The sequence below is a fragment of the Corella eumyota genome, chromosome 1, assembly GCF_963082875.1.
Source record: "Corella eumyota chromosome 1, kaCorEumy4.1, whole genome shotgun sequence".
In the NCBI taxonomy this organism is placed as follows: Eukaryota; Metazoa; Chordata; class Ascidiacea; order Phlebobranchia; family Corellidae; genus Corella; species Corella eumyota.
In genome coordinates this window covers 11,553,226-11,570,858 of record NC_137490.1, presented here as the reverse complement: position 1 = coordinate 11,570,858, position 17,633 = coordinate 11,553,226, and the positions used below count along the sequence as shown (strand labels likewise).

Genomic DNA, 17,633 nt, shown 5'->3' with positions numbered 1-17,633 from the left:
AGCGCAACTCTGTGTACAGAATAGTTTGCCCTTCGGTCAAGTAACACAATTTGTTAACTACTACACAGTTTCGTATTCACCAACACCTAACTATTAGTTTAAAAGGTGCATACTGTATCCTACTACACCTGCCCTCTTTGTTGATTTTACTAACATACTGTTAAGGCATTTACACTTAGTGCCAGTAGCTGTTCCCTGTTAGCAAACTAAAAAAAACGCCTTGAAGTCATTGTGTAGAATGTTTCGTATTCGTTGTTTGTTTAATACCAATCTAACGAATAAGATTCTTTAAAAACAAACCTAAGCTAATTTTGCATCAACTTGAAGTCGTACGATTAAACATGCTTAGATTGGAAATGCAGCTCCTTGAGAGAGAGAGTTAAAAAAAGAAAAAATGGGGTTACTTTAGTTCAATAGTAACAGATGCGTTATAGTCTAATAGGCTGTACATGCGAGTTTAATACCAACGGCGTGCAATTGTTTTTATTAACACATATGTATTGACACTTTTCATTTGAAAAAGTCGAGCTATTTTATTCTGTTTCAATGGTTAAAGTCCATTTAGAGAATTAAACAGGGTAAATGGGGTCGCATTACCATACTGACTTTAAGGTCATAAAATTTGAACACTAACTAAGTTAATAGATAATAAATATTAAAAACCTTTTTAAGAATCAGTTAAAGTAAAGTCTTTCTTTTTAATTGCTAGAAATTTGTAAAACACCAGTAACTTTGTATAGAAATAATTGTAATTTCAAAACGAATCAAAAAATTACGAAAAAATTTTCAGACAGTTTTATCTTAGTTGTATGATGGGTTGTTGGCAGTGATTTTTAACTTGAATCTAAACAATATTTTATCGCAAAACTTCGCTGACAAATTTTGTTGCCAGTTCAAGTAAGCCTTTATTGGTAATGACCCCCGACTTGTTAGAACTGGTTTGAACTGGTATTGGGCTGGACTGAGGCGAATAAGAACTGGACGAATGGCGCAAGTGGCGGGTAGCACTTTTCACACAGGAACTCTAAAGAAGTTTAAAGATGTTTAAAATAAACACTATCAAGATAATAAGAATTGCAATATTTAACATTTCTCAGTTTTAAAAATAAAAATCTGTGCATAGCTAGTTACCATTTCGTCGCCTAATTCTCGTCTAAGTATTTGTTTATTCCTCGACGAAACACCTTCTTGTTTTAACAACAACATGCATTGTGACATCACAAGTGTTAATGACGTATCGGCAACGTACGTAAGGGCGTCATGATGTCCAGATTGGGATTGGTCGCTTGTATCACACTAAAATTAGTAATTTATTAATACCGATAGAAGGGGATCAAGTTTTTACTACATTGCTGAAGTTGTTATATCCGCTTTAACAATGTCAATTTTTAGAATGAGTTAGGTTGGTAAACAAACTGTTTAACTTTAACACCGTTTTAAATATATACGTGCAACTTAATAGTGTTTTAAGTGACTGTGGAAGTAAGCCATACAGTTTATTAGATAAATTACATTTAAGTTGAAACTCTATTAGTATGTGATATATGACTGACATAACTCCCGGGAAGTGGGGTAATTTTGCCCTTAGTAGGTAGAAGTGAAGTAACATTGCCAATAGTAGGTAGTGTAGAAGAAGCAGACAATTATGGGTAAAACGGGAAATTGTAGCGGGAATAAGGGAAGTAGTGGTTATATGCATTTTAAAAGTACCGGTTTAAAGAATGAAAACCTTAGCAAATTTAACAGTCTATATAATGCATTGTCATTGCCTGGTTTTATTGTTGCTAAAACTACAATAATTATGGTATTACCTTATGCAAAGCAGAAAAGGCAAAATTAGCAGCGCTTAATATTGTTCCAAACGTTGCAACCGCTTCTCCTTCTATAGATGGAGTTCCAAAATGAATTAGCAATAATTGTCTGAATTCATCTATAAATTAGAAAAAAATAGTTTCATAAAATTTTTGATACTTTTAACCATTATTTATAATCATTCCATAAATATTAAGTGTATATTGTAGTATGGTATAGGGATTTACACTTTTTATTATTACAACAAGCAACAATAAACTTGGTGTTAGTTTACCCAGTGTCTTGTTTAGCAAAAATAAATTAAAAAGTTAAATTTTTTTTTATTTACCTGCATCTATTCCTTGATCAAACATAATTTGACAAATATTTGGAGAAACATTTAAAAGAAAACAAAGGGTATTTCCCAATATTGACACTAAGGCTTTTTGAGCAAGCAACACTTCCGGAGACAAATTTGAATCATCCTTCAAAAAAAATTTTACCTTAACTTTTTTATGATCTATTTTGAAAAATTATAAGTACATTAAAAAAAGTTACCAAAGCATGTGACATAGATACAGATGATGACTGTCTTGGTAATTTTGCACGAGTAGGCGTTGAGATAACTTTACTGGCATGTTTCTTTTCACAAAGCTAAAAATTAAAAAACAGACACGATATGAAAATTTAAAGTATTATTTAAGAAAAATAGTATTTTTTTATTTCGAAAAAAAAAAATTTCGTTGTTTAAAAACTTTGACCAAAAATAAGTACCCACTTTTAAAGTTTCATGTAGCAGTTTCGGTTGCAGTAGAATAGCAATGGAAGTTTGACAAGTCATAATAATATGGTCAAGTGAGTTTTCGAAATTCAGCCGCAACTTAAATTTCCATTGTTGCATAAAACGCTTGGCAACAGTTGAAAGTAATAAAGTGGTGTGACTAATTTCTTGCAATAAACTTTGGCCTCTCTTTACTTTTAAAGCTTGCATACACTGCGAAAAAATGTTAAAGAATGAATTTAGAAGTGGAAAGTTAAAATCTACATTTAAATAAATAATATATATAAAACCTAAAAAGTAACCTAAAAGATAATATGAAATGCATTTTTCAGAAAATATATATTGAAAGAAAATTTTAAATTGAAGAAATTTAATAAAAAAAAAGATTTTATTTAAATTTTAAACCTCGTGTTGATTTTTAAAAAAATAATCCTTAAGTTAATACCAACCTGGCTCATTCTATCCTGATGTACTCCAAAAAAGTCAAATACATCCTCAATAAAGTCATGTGACAGGGAATTGATCATGCGTGACATAAGTACCAGCATCATGTGATACAAATCCAACCACTAAAAGAAGAAAAAAATATTTTTTCAATAAAAATAAAACAAATACATGATTTAGGGTTTAAATAATAAAAGTCAAAATAATTTTGTTCAAATAATAAAAAAGAAAAATGATTAAACTTAACCATTAGCCAATAAATCAATACATTATACTTTAAGTGTAATGATTAACAATAGGATTAAGTTGAAAAGTTCACCTTTTTGTTGGTTTTGGGTTGGTAAACATTTGCAATAGTCAAACATAAATCTGACATAGTGTTTGTCTGCTGTATCAGCCTTGCTCCCTCTTTTTTGGTTGAAATATGAACCAATAATTTCGCAATTGAGCTTGCACACATGTGATCTGTAACAATGAAGAAATAGTACTTCATATTATTATATAGTTTATAGACCTAACCATTATAAAAAAAAGTACATATAATTTTTTGTAATAATTTTTTGACCTTTATTACATCAGCTATAGTTTAGGAGGTTTAAATCCATATTTTGTTTAAATAGTTAGGTTTAAATTTTCACTAAAAATGGTTGCGTCCCCTTAACATTAAAATTAAACGATAAAATGAAAATCTAACCTATATAGATACTCAACAAACGTTATATTTTTAAAAACCAAATTTAACTTAATTTTACCTTGAACAACACTTTTTGTGTCATGACATGATTTTACGATGTTTATAAAAATTCCCATCAGTAAGTTCATGATTGACTCGCGTGATACACAACTAACCCATGGTTGGTTAACAATGTCATTTATGATGAAGAGATCTGACAGTGTTGTAATTAATACAACACAAGCCTGAAAAAAATTACAATTTTTTTTACTTATATTAGGCAGTGAAAAAAATCTTTAAAAAAAAATTTAAGTATAACAAATATTTGTACCTCTACTACAAAAGCCCATTTTTCTGGCTTTGGAGATTCCCACAGAAGCAACTTTAAATGTTCACAGCTTATTTGTATTAAATCATCAGTTTTTACACCTTATTTTGAAAAAATAATTGAACACAAAAATTTTAATATTCAAGATTATGTTTTATTTTATAAACAAGGTACATTGTATTGCTCTAAAAAATAGTGCTATTATAATAGTACAGAATTTTATATGAACCTTGTTTTAGTGTTGGTTTTGCTTTAATCAAATTAAGAACAACTGCATGTAAATTAGTGCTTGGTTCTTCATATTTGAAAGATGATTGAAATAATGTCTCCAAGCATAATATAGACCTAAGCAAATTTTGAGTTCAGTTTATAAAATTTTGCAAATTTTTTTTTCCGTATATATCTTTTTTCTTAATGTGGGAAGGTCAAATGTGCAACCTAAACATGGAGTAACATCAGTTACTCCGACCCAGTCTAGAGTTGCATGTAGCAGTTTGTAAAAATATAGAGATTATAATTGCCCGGTAATTATGCTGATGATTAAGTGCTGGTTTAGGAAGGAGTTCATACTGTTTATAGTGATTTACTCAAGGGCGCTACAGCATGAGAGCAGTGTGGATTGAACCCACGACCTCATGGCGGTGTAGGAAGTGTTTTTACCACTACACCACGCTGCAGGTTTGCGAATACAATTTTGGTAAAGCAAACAGTTGTTTTAATTTTGTTAAAATCATATTAACACCAGTTAAGCATTTTCTATTTTGTTAAATAACATTTTTTACATTAATTTTAAATGTATTTTCTTAAAATAAAGGTTACCTTGAATATAGGTTTTCAAAGTCTAGATTGGATTTCTTTTTGTTTTGGTGAACAAGATTTAAAAGCAAACTTGAAAGTAGAGTTAGAACCGTTTCTGTAGATTTATTAACATTGTCTGACTCTACCTAAAAATTTGCAAAAAAAATTCTTGTATGCTTTTAAAAAATGTTGCTATAATACAACTAGCCATTCTAATTTATAAAATTATAGATTTTAAATATGTTTATAGTAATACGAAATTTAATTTTAAATATTAAATGTAAAACCTGAGAATTTATACTTACAATCAATTTTATTGAAGATAAAATATCATCGGTTAAAACTTCTAAACCTGATTTTTCTTGAATTTTTAAAGTAATTATAAAAGATTTCCACGCTGAGGCAAACATTAAATGACTTTTTCTGTCTTCCTGGTCACATTCAAGTAAGAATTGGCAAGAAAAGTACAAAACCTGATGCGGTATATAAAAAGTTGTGAAACTTTCTTATATTTTTTTGGTAAATATAATAACAATTTTAATCATATTAAAAAAAAAATTTTAATATTAAATTTAAAATTTTTTTAAGAAAAAAGTTGTTTTTTATTTTACTTCATCTATGATTAAAAAGTTAACTAAACATTTGTATTTAATTTAAGCAGGTAATTTTTATATTAATGCAAAAAAAGATAGGTTTACGAATAAAAATTATATATTAAAAAATATTAACCTTGGACCAGTGCTCAATCCTTTTTTTATCAGTAAAGTCTTTTATGACTTTATCAAAGTTTTTGTCTGGTTTATTCGAATTGTTGTAAAATTGATGAAGAGCAATCACATTAAAAGCGTTTGCACAAGTTTCCAATAATTCATTCTAAAAATAAAAAAAAATTAAAATATGAAACAAATAATATCAGATTAAGATGAACTGTTAAAACAAATTTAATAGCTTTATGAAAAAAAATATTAAATTTTGATAACATTTTAAAATATTATTAAATTATTTTTATAAAGTTAAAAAACTGTAATTCAGTAAACACTAATAAAAGATTAAACTCAACATACATTTGCAATATCTTTTGGTGAATTTTCACTAAAGAGAGGATACAGCAATGAACTCCAAAATTTAGCTCCCTTATCTTCACTTGTAAGAGCCTGCAGCAAATCCAAAGTAACATAGTTACAGATAAAATATAATATTTTTTGATTTATTATAAAATTTTTGAAATTTCATCAGTAAATTTTTAAAATACATAACCTAAGATCAACGATTGTGGGTTGGTGGGTTCGATCCCCACTGCTCTCATGCTGTAGTGCCCTTGAGTAAGGCGCTATACCTGGTTAACTTCTACTAAGCCAAATCAGCAGCATAATTATTGGGCAATTATAATCAATAATATTCTTAAACTGCCAAAGACAATTTAAGATGGAATTGGGATAACAGTTGTTACTCTATGTTATGGTTGTAAGGTCAGAAACCTTTTTACACCGAGGATAAAGATATAACAAAAAAAATTTTTTCCATTTAAGCTGTAGTTGAAAATTATTTCTTTTTTCTAAAGGTATATATATACATAATTATTCCAAGTTTGGACCTAAAATTTAATTTAAAAAGGTTGAAAAAACTAAGTTATTAATAAACCTGTATGGCTGATATTTTTCTATCCACCCATAAAGAGTTGAGAACTTTAACACAGGAAGTATGAAGGTGGGTTGGTAGTTTGTAAGTTCCTTGATTCGTCATATCAATCATATCAACCACAACAGCTAAACAACTTGACTTTCCCATACCATAACCCTTTGTTTAAGTTAATATCATATTTATTATGTATAAATTGCATCAAACGCTTCATAAAATAAGAATAAGTGGGAAAGGTATGTTTAAAAATCATAATGTTAAGCATAAATAGAAAGCTTAAAAAAATTGAAAAAAAGTTGGTTTATCGAGTAACAGAATTAGATAAGTTTCTAGCTAAGCAGCCAAAATGTTTAATATTCCTACCAGTTCTGGTTTATTCTTGTCAACTAATTGTAAATCTAAAAATAATTCCAACAGTCCAGGTTGAGTCTGCACTGAGACTACAAACAATTCCAGTATTGCAGATTTCAGTGAATGATCTTCAGTGCGTGCTTTTAGACGAGCTAATAAAACATCCCTGAAAATAATAACATTTAAAATTTAAATATTAATTTTATGACAAATAACTATATATAGTAAAGCTAAAGGGACAATGTATATATATTTATATGTACGTATTTTTCAACCCCTTAAAATTATAACACATCTTCTGTTTTTGGTACAAAATAAAATATTAACTGCCATGTATTAGTTGCAACCATATTACAACGTTACAAATGCAGTTCATAGTGTATATAATTGACTAGTAATATTAAGAATAAGACAAACTTTATTAAGTTAAGAAACAATAACTTATTAAAAAAGAAAAACTGTAAACTTTATACAAAATGTATAGTTAATGGATTTGCCTTTTTAAAAGTCTACAACAAATAAAAAAAAAAATTGTTTTTAAATTTCACCTCACAGCTTGGACATCTTCTCCAAGACTTGCATGAATTGACATCGGTAAAGAAAGAGCCAATCTTCTTAAAATTGAAGCTGATAATAACGGAAGGGCTATTGTGTGTCGATGATATAAATATCCAGCAATAATTGAAATTATGTTTGATCCTGCGATGAAAACAGAAAATAATTGTTTAAATTTTAAAATACCAGCAGTTTTGAAAAATATATCTCTAGTAAAATAACCTTAAACCATTTAAATATAACGAAGCTATAAAAGTATTTACAACATGTAGGATTTTACAATCAAAAACCTATGTTTGTGGTGCAAGGGCAAATTACTACAAATAGTTGTTGCAACCATATTACAACAAGTGATTTAATGGTAAAGCTAAATAAAAAAAATATGCCCAGTAGGGCAACAACTTTCTTCCTTTAAAACAAAAAAAAACTAATTTGATAAAATTATTTAGATTTTTTTTAAATTTAGAGTGTAAGGTAAACGATACATACCTCCAAAAGTATGAAAAGTAAGAAGCTCTTTTAATTTTCCCTGTTTAACATTTTCATTTAATTCGATTGAAGACTCCAATCTTAGTATATTATTTAACACAGAAAAACCAAGTTGTATTGTTTTGGTAATACGTCCAACAACTTTTGAAAAGGGCTAAAAGTACAAACAATATAAATAAAGCTAGTAATACTTAAAATATATACAAAGAATACTTATTTTTTAAATAAAATAATCTGTATTTTAAAGTAAATTTGTAAAAGACTAAAATATATACATATTTAATTACAACTCAAGTAGGAGTAATTTCAATTACCCAATAACAAAAAAAAAATTTAAAATATTACTTCTGCAGCAATAAGAGCATGCAGGACTTGAACTGGAACACAAATAAGTTTGAGGAGGACTTCCGATGCTGCACTGTCACACAATATTTGAAGGACATTGCTTTTTATTGTCAAGGATTCAGGTAATTCACTATAGCTTGGAAAGTTCAGAATCAAATGACACAAGTTCAGACAATTAACACCTAAAAAAATGTTGACCATCAAAATTAGTTTTGAGATTAAAAATAATAAGATTCTCCTAGCAACAAAAAAATAAGTAGAATCCATTTATGTTACTTAAATTTAAATGTAATGTTAAAGCAAACATTAAGATTTTTAAGTTTTTTTTTCACCTATTTTTTCCCAAGTGACTACATCACTCTGCTGCCATTTGTGGAAAGTTGAAAATACATCATTGAGGATAAACTGGAATGTGCACGACATTTTTGATATAATATCTTGACCTTGCTTGTTTTTTGGTAAACTTTGAAACAAAGTTGTCACAAGATCTACAGTTGCTACAGTAACAGGATAACACCCATTAATTCGTTCCCACTGTTTAAATATTAAATTCACAGTTTATTTTTTTATCTTTTTTTTGTTGCAAAATTTAAAAAGTGAAATTTAAAGTATTCTAGTGAAATTTAAAGTATAGTGAAAATTAAAGTAAAAGTTGTGTTAAAAATAAAGTTTCTTTTTGCCATTTAATAATAACATTCCTTTAACATTTAAATTAATTTTATTTTTATAAATAATTATTTTAAATCATTTTATTAAAATTTTTCATTCATTTATACCAACTAATTACCTGAGCAAGAATAACTCCATATGCCCCAGGTTGTACACCCTTATCTAAACTCTCCTGCAAACTGAAATTACTTTCCTCAGGTGCTGGAAAATATCTGATTTGTTTTAACTCATTAAAAACAAAAACTGAATTTTGCTCTGGGTTGATTTTGATCCAGGCATCCAGGCAGGAAATACATGTGGACACAAGCTCTACAGGAGGATCTGCTATTTGAATAATTCTGAAATACAACAGATAAAACTTAAATAACATAAATTATAATAATATGATATTTAATTGTCTGATAAACAAAAATGGGTAAATAAAATTGTATTATTTTTTAAAAACATTTTAAATTTTAATGTTATCTAATTTTTTTCCTTATTAAAAATTTTTATAAATAGGCTATATTAAATTTAAAATATTTTACTTTATTTATTAATTTTAAAATGGTTACTAAATTTACTTTTGCAGAATCAAGGGTATAGTGTTAACAAAGTGTTCCATAGTCTCCAACACTGCCATGCAGCCTGTGTCATTATCATCCACAGACTGCAGTGATACTAATATTCTTTCAACCAATCGCAAAACAAGCATAGGTTTGTTAATTAAGTCAAGCATAACAAGATTTGAAGAAGGGCCTTTATACTTTAATAAACTCTAAAAAATATAATTTTAGGATTTATTTTATTAGAAGAATATTTAGAACAAAAATTACAACAAACATTTTTTTCCAAATAAAACAATTTTTGTACCTTAATTTCAGCACTGAATACTTTCCAGCCATTAACATTATGTTGCCACTGGACCATATCACCATATTTGCTGTCAACCAGATGACCGACTGTGCCAACTGGAACACTAACAGTCTGCATCCCACCTAAAAAAACAAATACATAAAAGTAAATATAAATTTTTTTTATTTTGATTTTTTTTTTCTACAAAAAACTAAAAATCTTGTTTGAAATTAAAACTTAATCAACAAAAAAAAAAAAAAATTCAATAATCCTAAAATAATTTCTAAATTGCAAATTAATAAATTGACACTATTTATTAAAAAGTTCACCAGCAATATGAATTGGTTTTGTAGCAAGCAACCTCCAATACGAAGCATCATCTAAACTCTCAACATCATCTCTACCACAAGTGGCAAGATACTCAGAAAAAGTTGGTAGGTTTGATATAAACGCATGAACCTGTAAACAACTGAATTAATATTTTGACTAAACATAATTGATAGTATAGTTATTTATGCCAACAGATTACAATCCAAAATGTGTTTAGGTACTAATGCTGTGCTATTTTTTGCCTTCAAGACTGGCAATTATGAATAGTCTATATGCTTATTTAACCAGCGGATCTTTTTTCTATTATAACAAACTATATCACCTTAAAATGATAATTTAATTTTGGTAGAACAAAACCGTAATTACTATGACAGTAAGCAAAGTGTTATTTACCACAAAAAAAAATCTTTTTGTAAAATTAAAAGCAATTAATAGGCCTACATTTTTGTCATTGGTAATATTAAACATGCAGTTATGTAAGTAAAATATATTGTTATAAAAAAGAATTTTTTGTTTTACATAGTATACCTCCATACTCGATTCTTTTGTAGCTGTCATACAAGACAACATACTTAACATTGGATCAATGTTTAAAGGAAAATATCCAACTGCGGAGAACAATAAACTGTCAAGCTGAATTCCACTCAGCCCTTTGCCCTTAAAATAACAAGTTACATTTAAGAATGAATTTAAATTTGCTTTTACAGGTACATACATTTCTACAGGATTACCACATTTTTACAATTTACCAAACAGTTTTTTAATATGTTTAAAATGCACAATTGAGAGATTATAAACTTTTAAATTTTTTAAAGAATTATTCCATGTGTATATTTTAAAAATTTGACAAAAAAATGAGTTTCTTACCTCTCCCAACAACAAAGTTGCCATGGAAACGAGTTCTGAATAATCACCAAGAGTGTCTTCATGAAAAGTTTGCGTCACACAAGAAAATAAACCACGAAACACCTGCCTTCCTGTCATAGCTATGTTCTAAACATTCAAACAAAAAGGTGATACAATAGCGGAGGTTTTTTTTTAATTCTGAGACCAAATTAAAAAAAGTTACAGACTGTGTTAAAAATACACATGAAATACTAAAACATTTTAAATTTTCATCTTTGCTTTTAAAATTTATTTAAAGAAAACTTTTATATTACTGAGTCAGTGTTGAATGGGTAGATTGACATGAGATTATTAATTTGTCTCCAAACCAATAAATCAATCGATCTCTCTCCCAACTTCTGAGTTACTGGCATACCATTGTTTGGCAATAGCTTAAATTAAAAATAAATATAATTTTCAAAAATAAGAAATGAATATATTGAATTTATTTATTTCTTTTATAGTTCTCATTAAATTCTCATCACTTTTATGGTGCTTTGAAATAAAAACATTTTTTTTTAATATATATAAAAATTATTTTATATTTTTTACCAAATATCGAACAGTGGCCCATGAAATAAGTAAAGGTGAAAGTTGTTGTGTGTCTGTCAGTTCAACAATAATTTTGTTTATAATATCAAATGATTTCTTGTCCAAACTTAAATGGTGATCCTTGCTAGCTTCAGCTTCCTATAAAAAAGAAAAGATAAATTAAAAATATTGGTATAGCATATATTATTTTTAATAAAACAGAAAATTATTTACAACATTCTAAAACAATTATGATTTTTAGATGAAAATAAAACATTTTTTTAACAATAAGTGTTTTTATTAATATTTTTTATTAACTTACTTGTAAAAATGAAATGTCAAATCCCTCAATTAATGTCACTTGTTCAAGTGCATTCAAGCATGACAGAAGTGGAGATAATAACTCAAGGTCAATGACCTCACAAAATGGATGTTCAAAACCAAATCCATGATCTATGCATAAAAATTTAAATGCAAAAAAAATTTAAAACGCAAAAAATCACAAAATTTTGAAATTAAACCTATACAAAACATATAAAAAAACAAAAATTTCTATACTTATATGATTAACTAGAAATCAAATAAAAATAATTCATGCCTTTAAATATTTTAGTTAATTTAGCCAAAATTTCAGCGGGCATTTCAAATTGAGAATAATAAAGAAATATGGTTTCTAAAATTTCGCATTGCTCCTTTAGATGCTGGAGTGATAATCTATTTACAATCTGTAACAAATATTAAACTTTAACGTTCAGTTAACAAAAATGAAGAATATGTTGATATTATAAAATTAATTTAAATTATATATATATACATTATTTGTATAAAATTTTAACTTTTATATGTGAGTGATACTATAACAAACAGAGAGTCTGTACATTTAAAAAAAATATAAATTTCACAGTTGGTGTTTAGTTTATCATTGTCAATTTTCAAGATTTACAGAAATGTTCAAACAACATGTGCATTTATTTGAATAGCATGTCACATAAAGTCTGTAAGGGTTTATTAATTTTCATTAAAAAGAATGCATTCTATAGTACCTAGGTTATGGCAGCTGTTACGATGCAAGGTAAGTTAAATTAAGACCTTGAAGATCAAGTTATTTTAAAATTTAGAATATCTTATATATACACAGAATAAAACTTTAAATTGTTACCTCGAATGTGCAATCCTGCCCTCTAGTGGTAACTGATGGGACTTTAACTTTAAAAGAATTTCCAAATTGTTTTATCAAGGTTGGAATAAGATCAGGAAGCTCACTCAAAGTTTCAGAATATATTTTCTAAAATGTTAGTTTAAAATATTTATTGCAAAACCTAGTGAGATGTTTTTTTTGTGTTTATTTATCCTTAATGTGAAAGTCTGTCTTCAAGAGCTTAACATAAAGTAACATTTTTTCCCTTAATTGCAGGTTGACGTTAGCCATTTGAAATATAAGCTTATAAGTAAAATTGCCTGTTAATAAATTGTTGATTGGCTTTTAGCTCAGTAAAAGTTATATTGTTTATAACACTTAACTTAAAGGCATCATGATAGCAGTGCAAGTTAAGAGAAGTCTAGATCATTCTGTAATGATGTTTTAACCACTACATCATGTCGCCATTAATTTGTCAACTAAAAATAATTTTACCTGAAAAGGGTGTGCTGTATCTTGAAAATGAGCAATGATAGGAGAAATCGATCGCAATAAATACAACCTGCATAATAACAGTTAATAACTTAAATTCTCAAAAATAAATACAAAAGTGCAAAGTTAAATTTTAAAAAAGTTCTTGAGTGTATCCTTACAGCTAATCTCTAATAAATATACATAATTGCTCATTTTGATCTGGCAAGAATAAACATTACCTTTCTGTGAAATAATGATCTGAAATGTCACTTAGAAGTGAAGTAGAGTTTTCAGCTAGCAATTGTTTAAGTTTTTCTTTCGATCCATGAAAAAATGAATTTGCATATTGTCGTACTAAATTATCCGTTTGAAAACATTCCAGGTTCTAAAGTTGGTTAACAAAAAAGTAAATGTTTAAACAAATTTGAATGTGATTGTTTTACATATAAAGTTGGCAGGTTAAATCCACTCTATATAAAAACAGAAGTTGTAACAGAAAATATGCTTAAATAAATATTTATTTAAAAGAAATAAACGAAAACGTATAATTTAAAATGTTTTAACATATAAAACAATTTTTTATATAACATATAACAATTTTTATATAACAATTTTTTATTTTTGTAACCTATTTTCTTGTCATTTTGGTCATTATTATACTTGTTGGCATATAATGCATATTTATATGGTTAATCCTAACATTTTAACTGTGTTAAATAAACGTGTTTGTGTTTAAATGTGTTTGGTAAATTGTCTTACCAACAATTTCGATGCCCTTAAAACAAAAGTTTTTAGGTTTTTCGATGACTTTGAATCTTTTTTAAAACTGTCTTCTGATGTTTGACTAAAATTCAAAAAAAAATAATACCAACTAAATTTATAATAACATTAAGTTAAATTTACAAATAGAAATGTTAAAAAAATCTATGTATATATATATTATAGTTTTTTTTTAGCAAAAAATCACATATAAAGAAAATCTATATAAAACAAAAATACAGTAAAAAGAGAATGGTAAAAAATCAAATTATTATATATATTGTTGGTTTTAAAAATTTAAAACAAGCAATATATATATATTAAAAATGCAGATATTATATGTTATAATATTAGTTTTATTTACCTATGTTCTTTAAAATAATCAAGGCCGAGTTTGAAAGAAGGAATAGAATTGTTTAAATCCTTTTGGACAAGAGAAGGTTCCTGCATACACGAAGTTCCATTTACAACCTTCCATAGTTCTTGAAATGAACTAAAATTATTAAAGTTATTTTTTTATTTTTGAATAGAGTTTGAGTGATAAAATAGATAATATTTACTAAAACAATTTTTTGGCTTACATATTTTAGGGTAGTCAGGTAGTTTAGTTTAACAACTGCAAATTTATACATTTGACCATAACATTATAATTGTTTACTTATAATTTATTTTATTATTTGGAAAGCCAGTATATTGGTAACTTACATTAACAACCTTGCCATTATCAACTAATTGCACCAAGCAGTCAAGCAGTCAATTAAAACAAAATTATATAAAAAAAACTATTTTTTAAAATATCAATACAGCGTTTAGTAAATCACCCAATTGAAAAGTGAATAGCTTAGTGCACACCTTTTTTTATTTTCGTTTTTTGCAAATTGATAAAAGTAAATAATAAATACGATAAACAAACAATTAATATTACAACAGTGAGACAGTGGGACGGAAAAAAATGACAAAATCAATTTAATGATTTAAAACATGCCAAAAGTAATAATGTTTACATAGAGATTTTAAGTATGTTATGGCATGGTCACCAAACCAAAACCTTAAATCTGCCACACTATTTAAACGTCTTTAAACACATCTACATTACATTCCACTGCAAATGATTCTATTTAAACAATGAACTACACATGACTATTTAAAAAATTTCTAATTTATAGTTGGTGACACAAAAATTAAGTGTTCTGCATGAATAATTCCGTTTGTATGAGAACAACATCGAAAAAATAATTGTGTTATATAAATAAGTTAAGGCTATAAATTTTTTAAATAACAGAATTTTATTATTGTTCTAAATTTTTTATTTTTAAATTAAGGTTTAAAAACATTAAAAAATGCTGTAACGAAATTGCTTTTTCTGTATTAAAATGGGGGGATACCCTGTTATAGGACTACCAGACATGATATAAAATTTTAATTTATTGTAAGATGATGTTTCACTCGGTAACCAGACACTTTGGCCCCCGGACACTTCGGCCAAATTTTTTTTTTCAAAATAGCGGGGATTTTGCATTTTAATTACCGCGAGAAATTTTATTTTCGCGTAGTTTTATACAGGTTTTTAGACAGTATTTGAAACAAAATAAGCAGTAAATTAATATTTTTTTTTTAATAATAATGTGCAAGAACATGTTATCTTTCTTTTGGCGTGTCAATTTTTTAATTTTACAAACTAAAACCTATAAAAACTTTTAGGTGACGGAGGACAATCCATAATGATATCTCGTATTTTGCCAAATAGTGTCGCCTTTCCAAACAATATTTGAAGAAAATAGAGCGTTAATTTTTCATTTTTTACACTAAGGATTATGCATAAATATGTTATCTTTCTTTTCCCTGTCAATTTTTTAATTTTACAAACTAAAACCTATAAAAAACTAATTTTGAAAGCGCCCGCTTTTAGGTGACACAAGACGATGCATTATGATATCACGTATTTTGCGAAATGGGGGCCGTCTTTCTAGACGATATTTGAAGAAAATAGATCATTAATTAATTATTTTTTATACTGAGGAGTGTGCATAAATATGTTATTAGTTATTGTCCGTGATAATGTATATAAATTTATAAACTAAAACACAAAGAATGAAACGTTTAAAGAGTTGCCAGAAGATTTGTCCTGCAAAAAAACGGCGGGGAGTCGGCGATGAAATTCCCGTGTATATAGTCAGCGCAAGACCATATGTTACCGATATTCAAAATAAAATTTTGCCTAAAGTACAGTATATATAAAAGTTTTTATTAGTTGTTACCTTAATGACATATGTTAGTTTTTAAAATATTATTTTTTTTAAATTTTTGTTTTTTTTACCAAATTTTATTTAAAATATCAGTAAAATATGTTCTTGCGTTAAAGGTATGCGCGGGCTTAACGCTGCAGGCTCCTCGCAGTTTAATGAAAAATTTCGCAGGCCGAAAGCGATTAGTCGTAAAATTTTGCAGGCCAAAAGCACCCGTCTTATATAAATTTATATACATTAACACGGGCAATAACTAATAACATATTTATGCACATTCCTCAGTGTAAGAAATGATTAATTCATGATCTATTTTCTTCAAATATCGTTTAGAAAGACGGCCCCCATTTCGCAAAATACGTGATATCATAACGCATTGTCTTGTGTCACCTAAAAGCGGGCGCTTTCAAAATTAGTTTTTTATAGGTTTTAGTTTGTAAAATTAAAAAATTGACACGGGAAAAGAATGATAACATATTTATGCATAATACTCAATGGAAAAAATAAAAAATTAACGCTCTATTTTCTTCAAATATTGTTTGGAAAGGCGGCACTATTTGGCAAAATACGAGATAACATTATGCATTGTCCTTCGTCACCTAAAAGCGCGCGCTTTCAAAATTAGTTTTTTATAGGTTTTAGTTTGTAAAATTAAAAAATTGACACGCCAAAAGAAAGATAACATGTTCTTGCACATTATTATTAAAAAAAAATATTAATTTACTGCTTATTTTGTTTCAAATACTGTCTAAAAAACTGTATATAACGAAAATAAAATTTCTCGCGGTAATTAAAATGCAAAATCCCCGCTGTTTTAAAAAAAAAATTTTGGCCGAAGTGTCCGGGGGCCGAAGTGTCTGGCATTCTTTCACTCAGTTGAATGGTACCACTGTTCTTATTAACAAATTAACATAATAATGTTAAGAAGGAGAATATTGCATTAATGCACCTATTTTTGTAGGTAACAAAACTATATTATCTTACCATTGTTTATCTTTGAACGCTCTTCTTGTATAGCAGCATATAGACATAGTCTGATAGTTTACATCTGTACATTGTTTGAAGTCATATTTGCACCTAAACATGGGATAACCTCCGTACAAAGCCCTATTATCTGATTATTAAAAAAAGAAATGCATGTTTTTCACACGTTGTTACTATAAATGCTAGAAGCCATACAAATAAAAAAAGCAAAATCTTTGAAGTTAAGGGGTGTGGGTAAAACCCGGATATCCACGGATATTGATGGATATTTTTTTACCACGGATATTTTTGTGTCTATTGTTACGTGACAGTACTGTATCACGCCCTTTTTATATTTTATATCGCCTACTATATAGTAAAACTGTATCACGGACATTTTTATATTGGTTAATATATAGTTAAAACTGTATCACGGATATTTTTATATTGCCTACTATATACAGTTAAAACCGTATTACGGATATTTTTATATTGGTTAACATTTATTTAAAACTGTATCACGGATATTTTTATATCGGTTAATATATAGTTAAACTATATCACGGATATTTTTATATTGCCTACTATATAGTTAAACTGTATCACGGATATTT

The 17,633-nt window shown here is 27.5% G+C and overlaps 1 protein-coding gene across 2 annotated transcripts; it reads right to left on the bottom strand.

Annotated features, from left to right (window-relative positions):
* Positions 1-733: 733 nt before the first annotated feature.
* Positions 734-14,905, bottom strand: LOC145747375 (nucleoporin NUP188-like). 2 transcript variants are annotated; one of them, XM_082564879.1, is made up of 37 exons: positions 14,519-14,905; positions 14,178-14,306; positions 13,814-13,898; positions 13,294-13,439; positions 13,076-13,142; positions 12,602-12,727; positions 12,041-12,167; positions 11,765-11,895; positions 11,464-11,601; positions 11,187-11,303; positions 10,894-11,019; positions 10,555-10,683; positions 10,026-10,155; positions 9,715-9,839; positions 9,426-9,619; positions 8,981-9,200; positions 8,526-8,727; positions 8,194-8,375; positions 7,849-8,002; positions 7,353-7,503; positions 6,817-6,970; positions 6,457-6,612; positions 5,880-5,969; positions 5,545-5,688; positions 5,121-5,288; positions 4,837-4,961; positions 4,247-4,362; positions 4,021-4,118; positions 3,769-3,934; positions 3,336-3,481; positions 3,022-3,141; positions 2,570-2,785; positions 2,350-2,445; positions 2,141-2,276; positions 1,812-1,930; positions 1,132-1,296; positions 734-1,024 (listed from the first exon to the last, which is right to left on the bottom strand). In XM_082564879.1, the coding sequence occupies exons 1-37, from the start codon at positions 14,533-14,535 to the stop codon at positions 857-859; spliced, it is 5,079 nt and encodes a 1,692-aa protein (XP_082421005.1). In that variant the 5' UTR covers positions 14,536-14,905; the 3' UTR covers positions 734-856. The 2 variants fall into 2 exon arrangements, with proteins under 2 accessions (XP_082421005.1, XP_082421006.1); XM_082564880.1 differs by lacking the exon at positions 14,519-14,905 and adding an exon at positions 14,395-14,441.
* Positions 14,906-17,633: the final 2,728 nt, after the last annotated feature.

Coding starts and splice junctions, on each gene's coding strand:
- LOC145747375 (XM_082564879.1), bottom strand. Junction 11,020..11,186: donor ACCCATTCAACACTGACTCA/GTAATATAAAAG, acceptor TTGAATGTTTAG/AACATAGCTATGACAGGAAG. Junction 10,156..10,554: donor CAAAAGAATCGAGTATGGAG/GTATACTATGTA, acceptor AGTTGTTTACAG/GTTCATGCGTTTATATCAAA.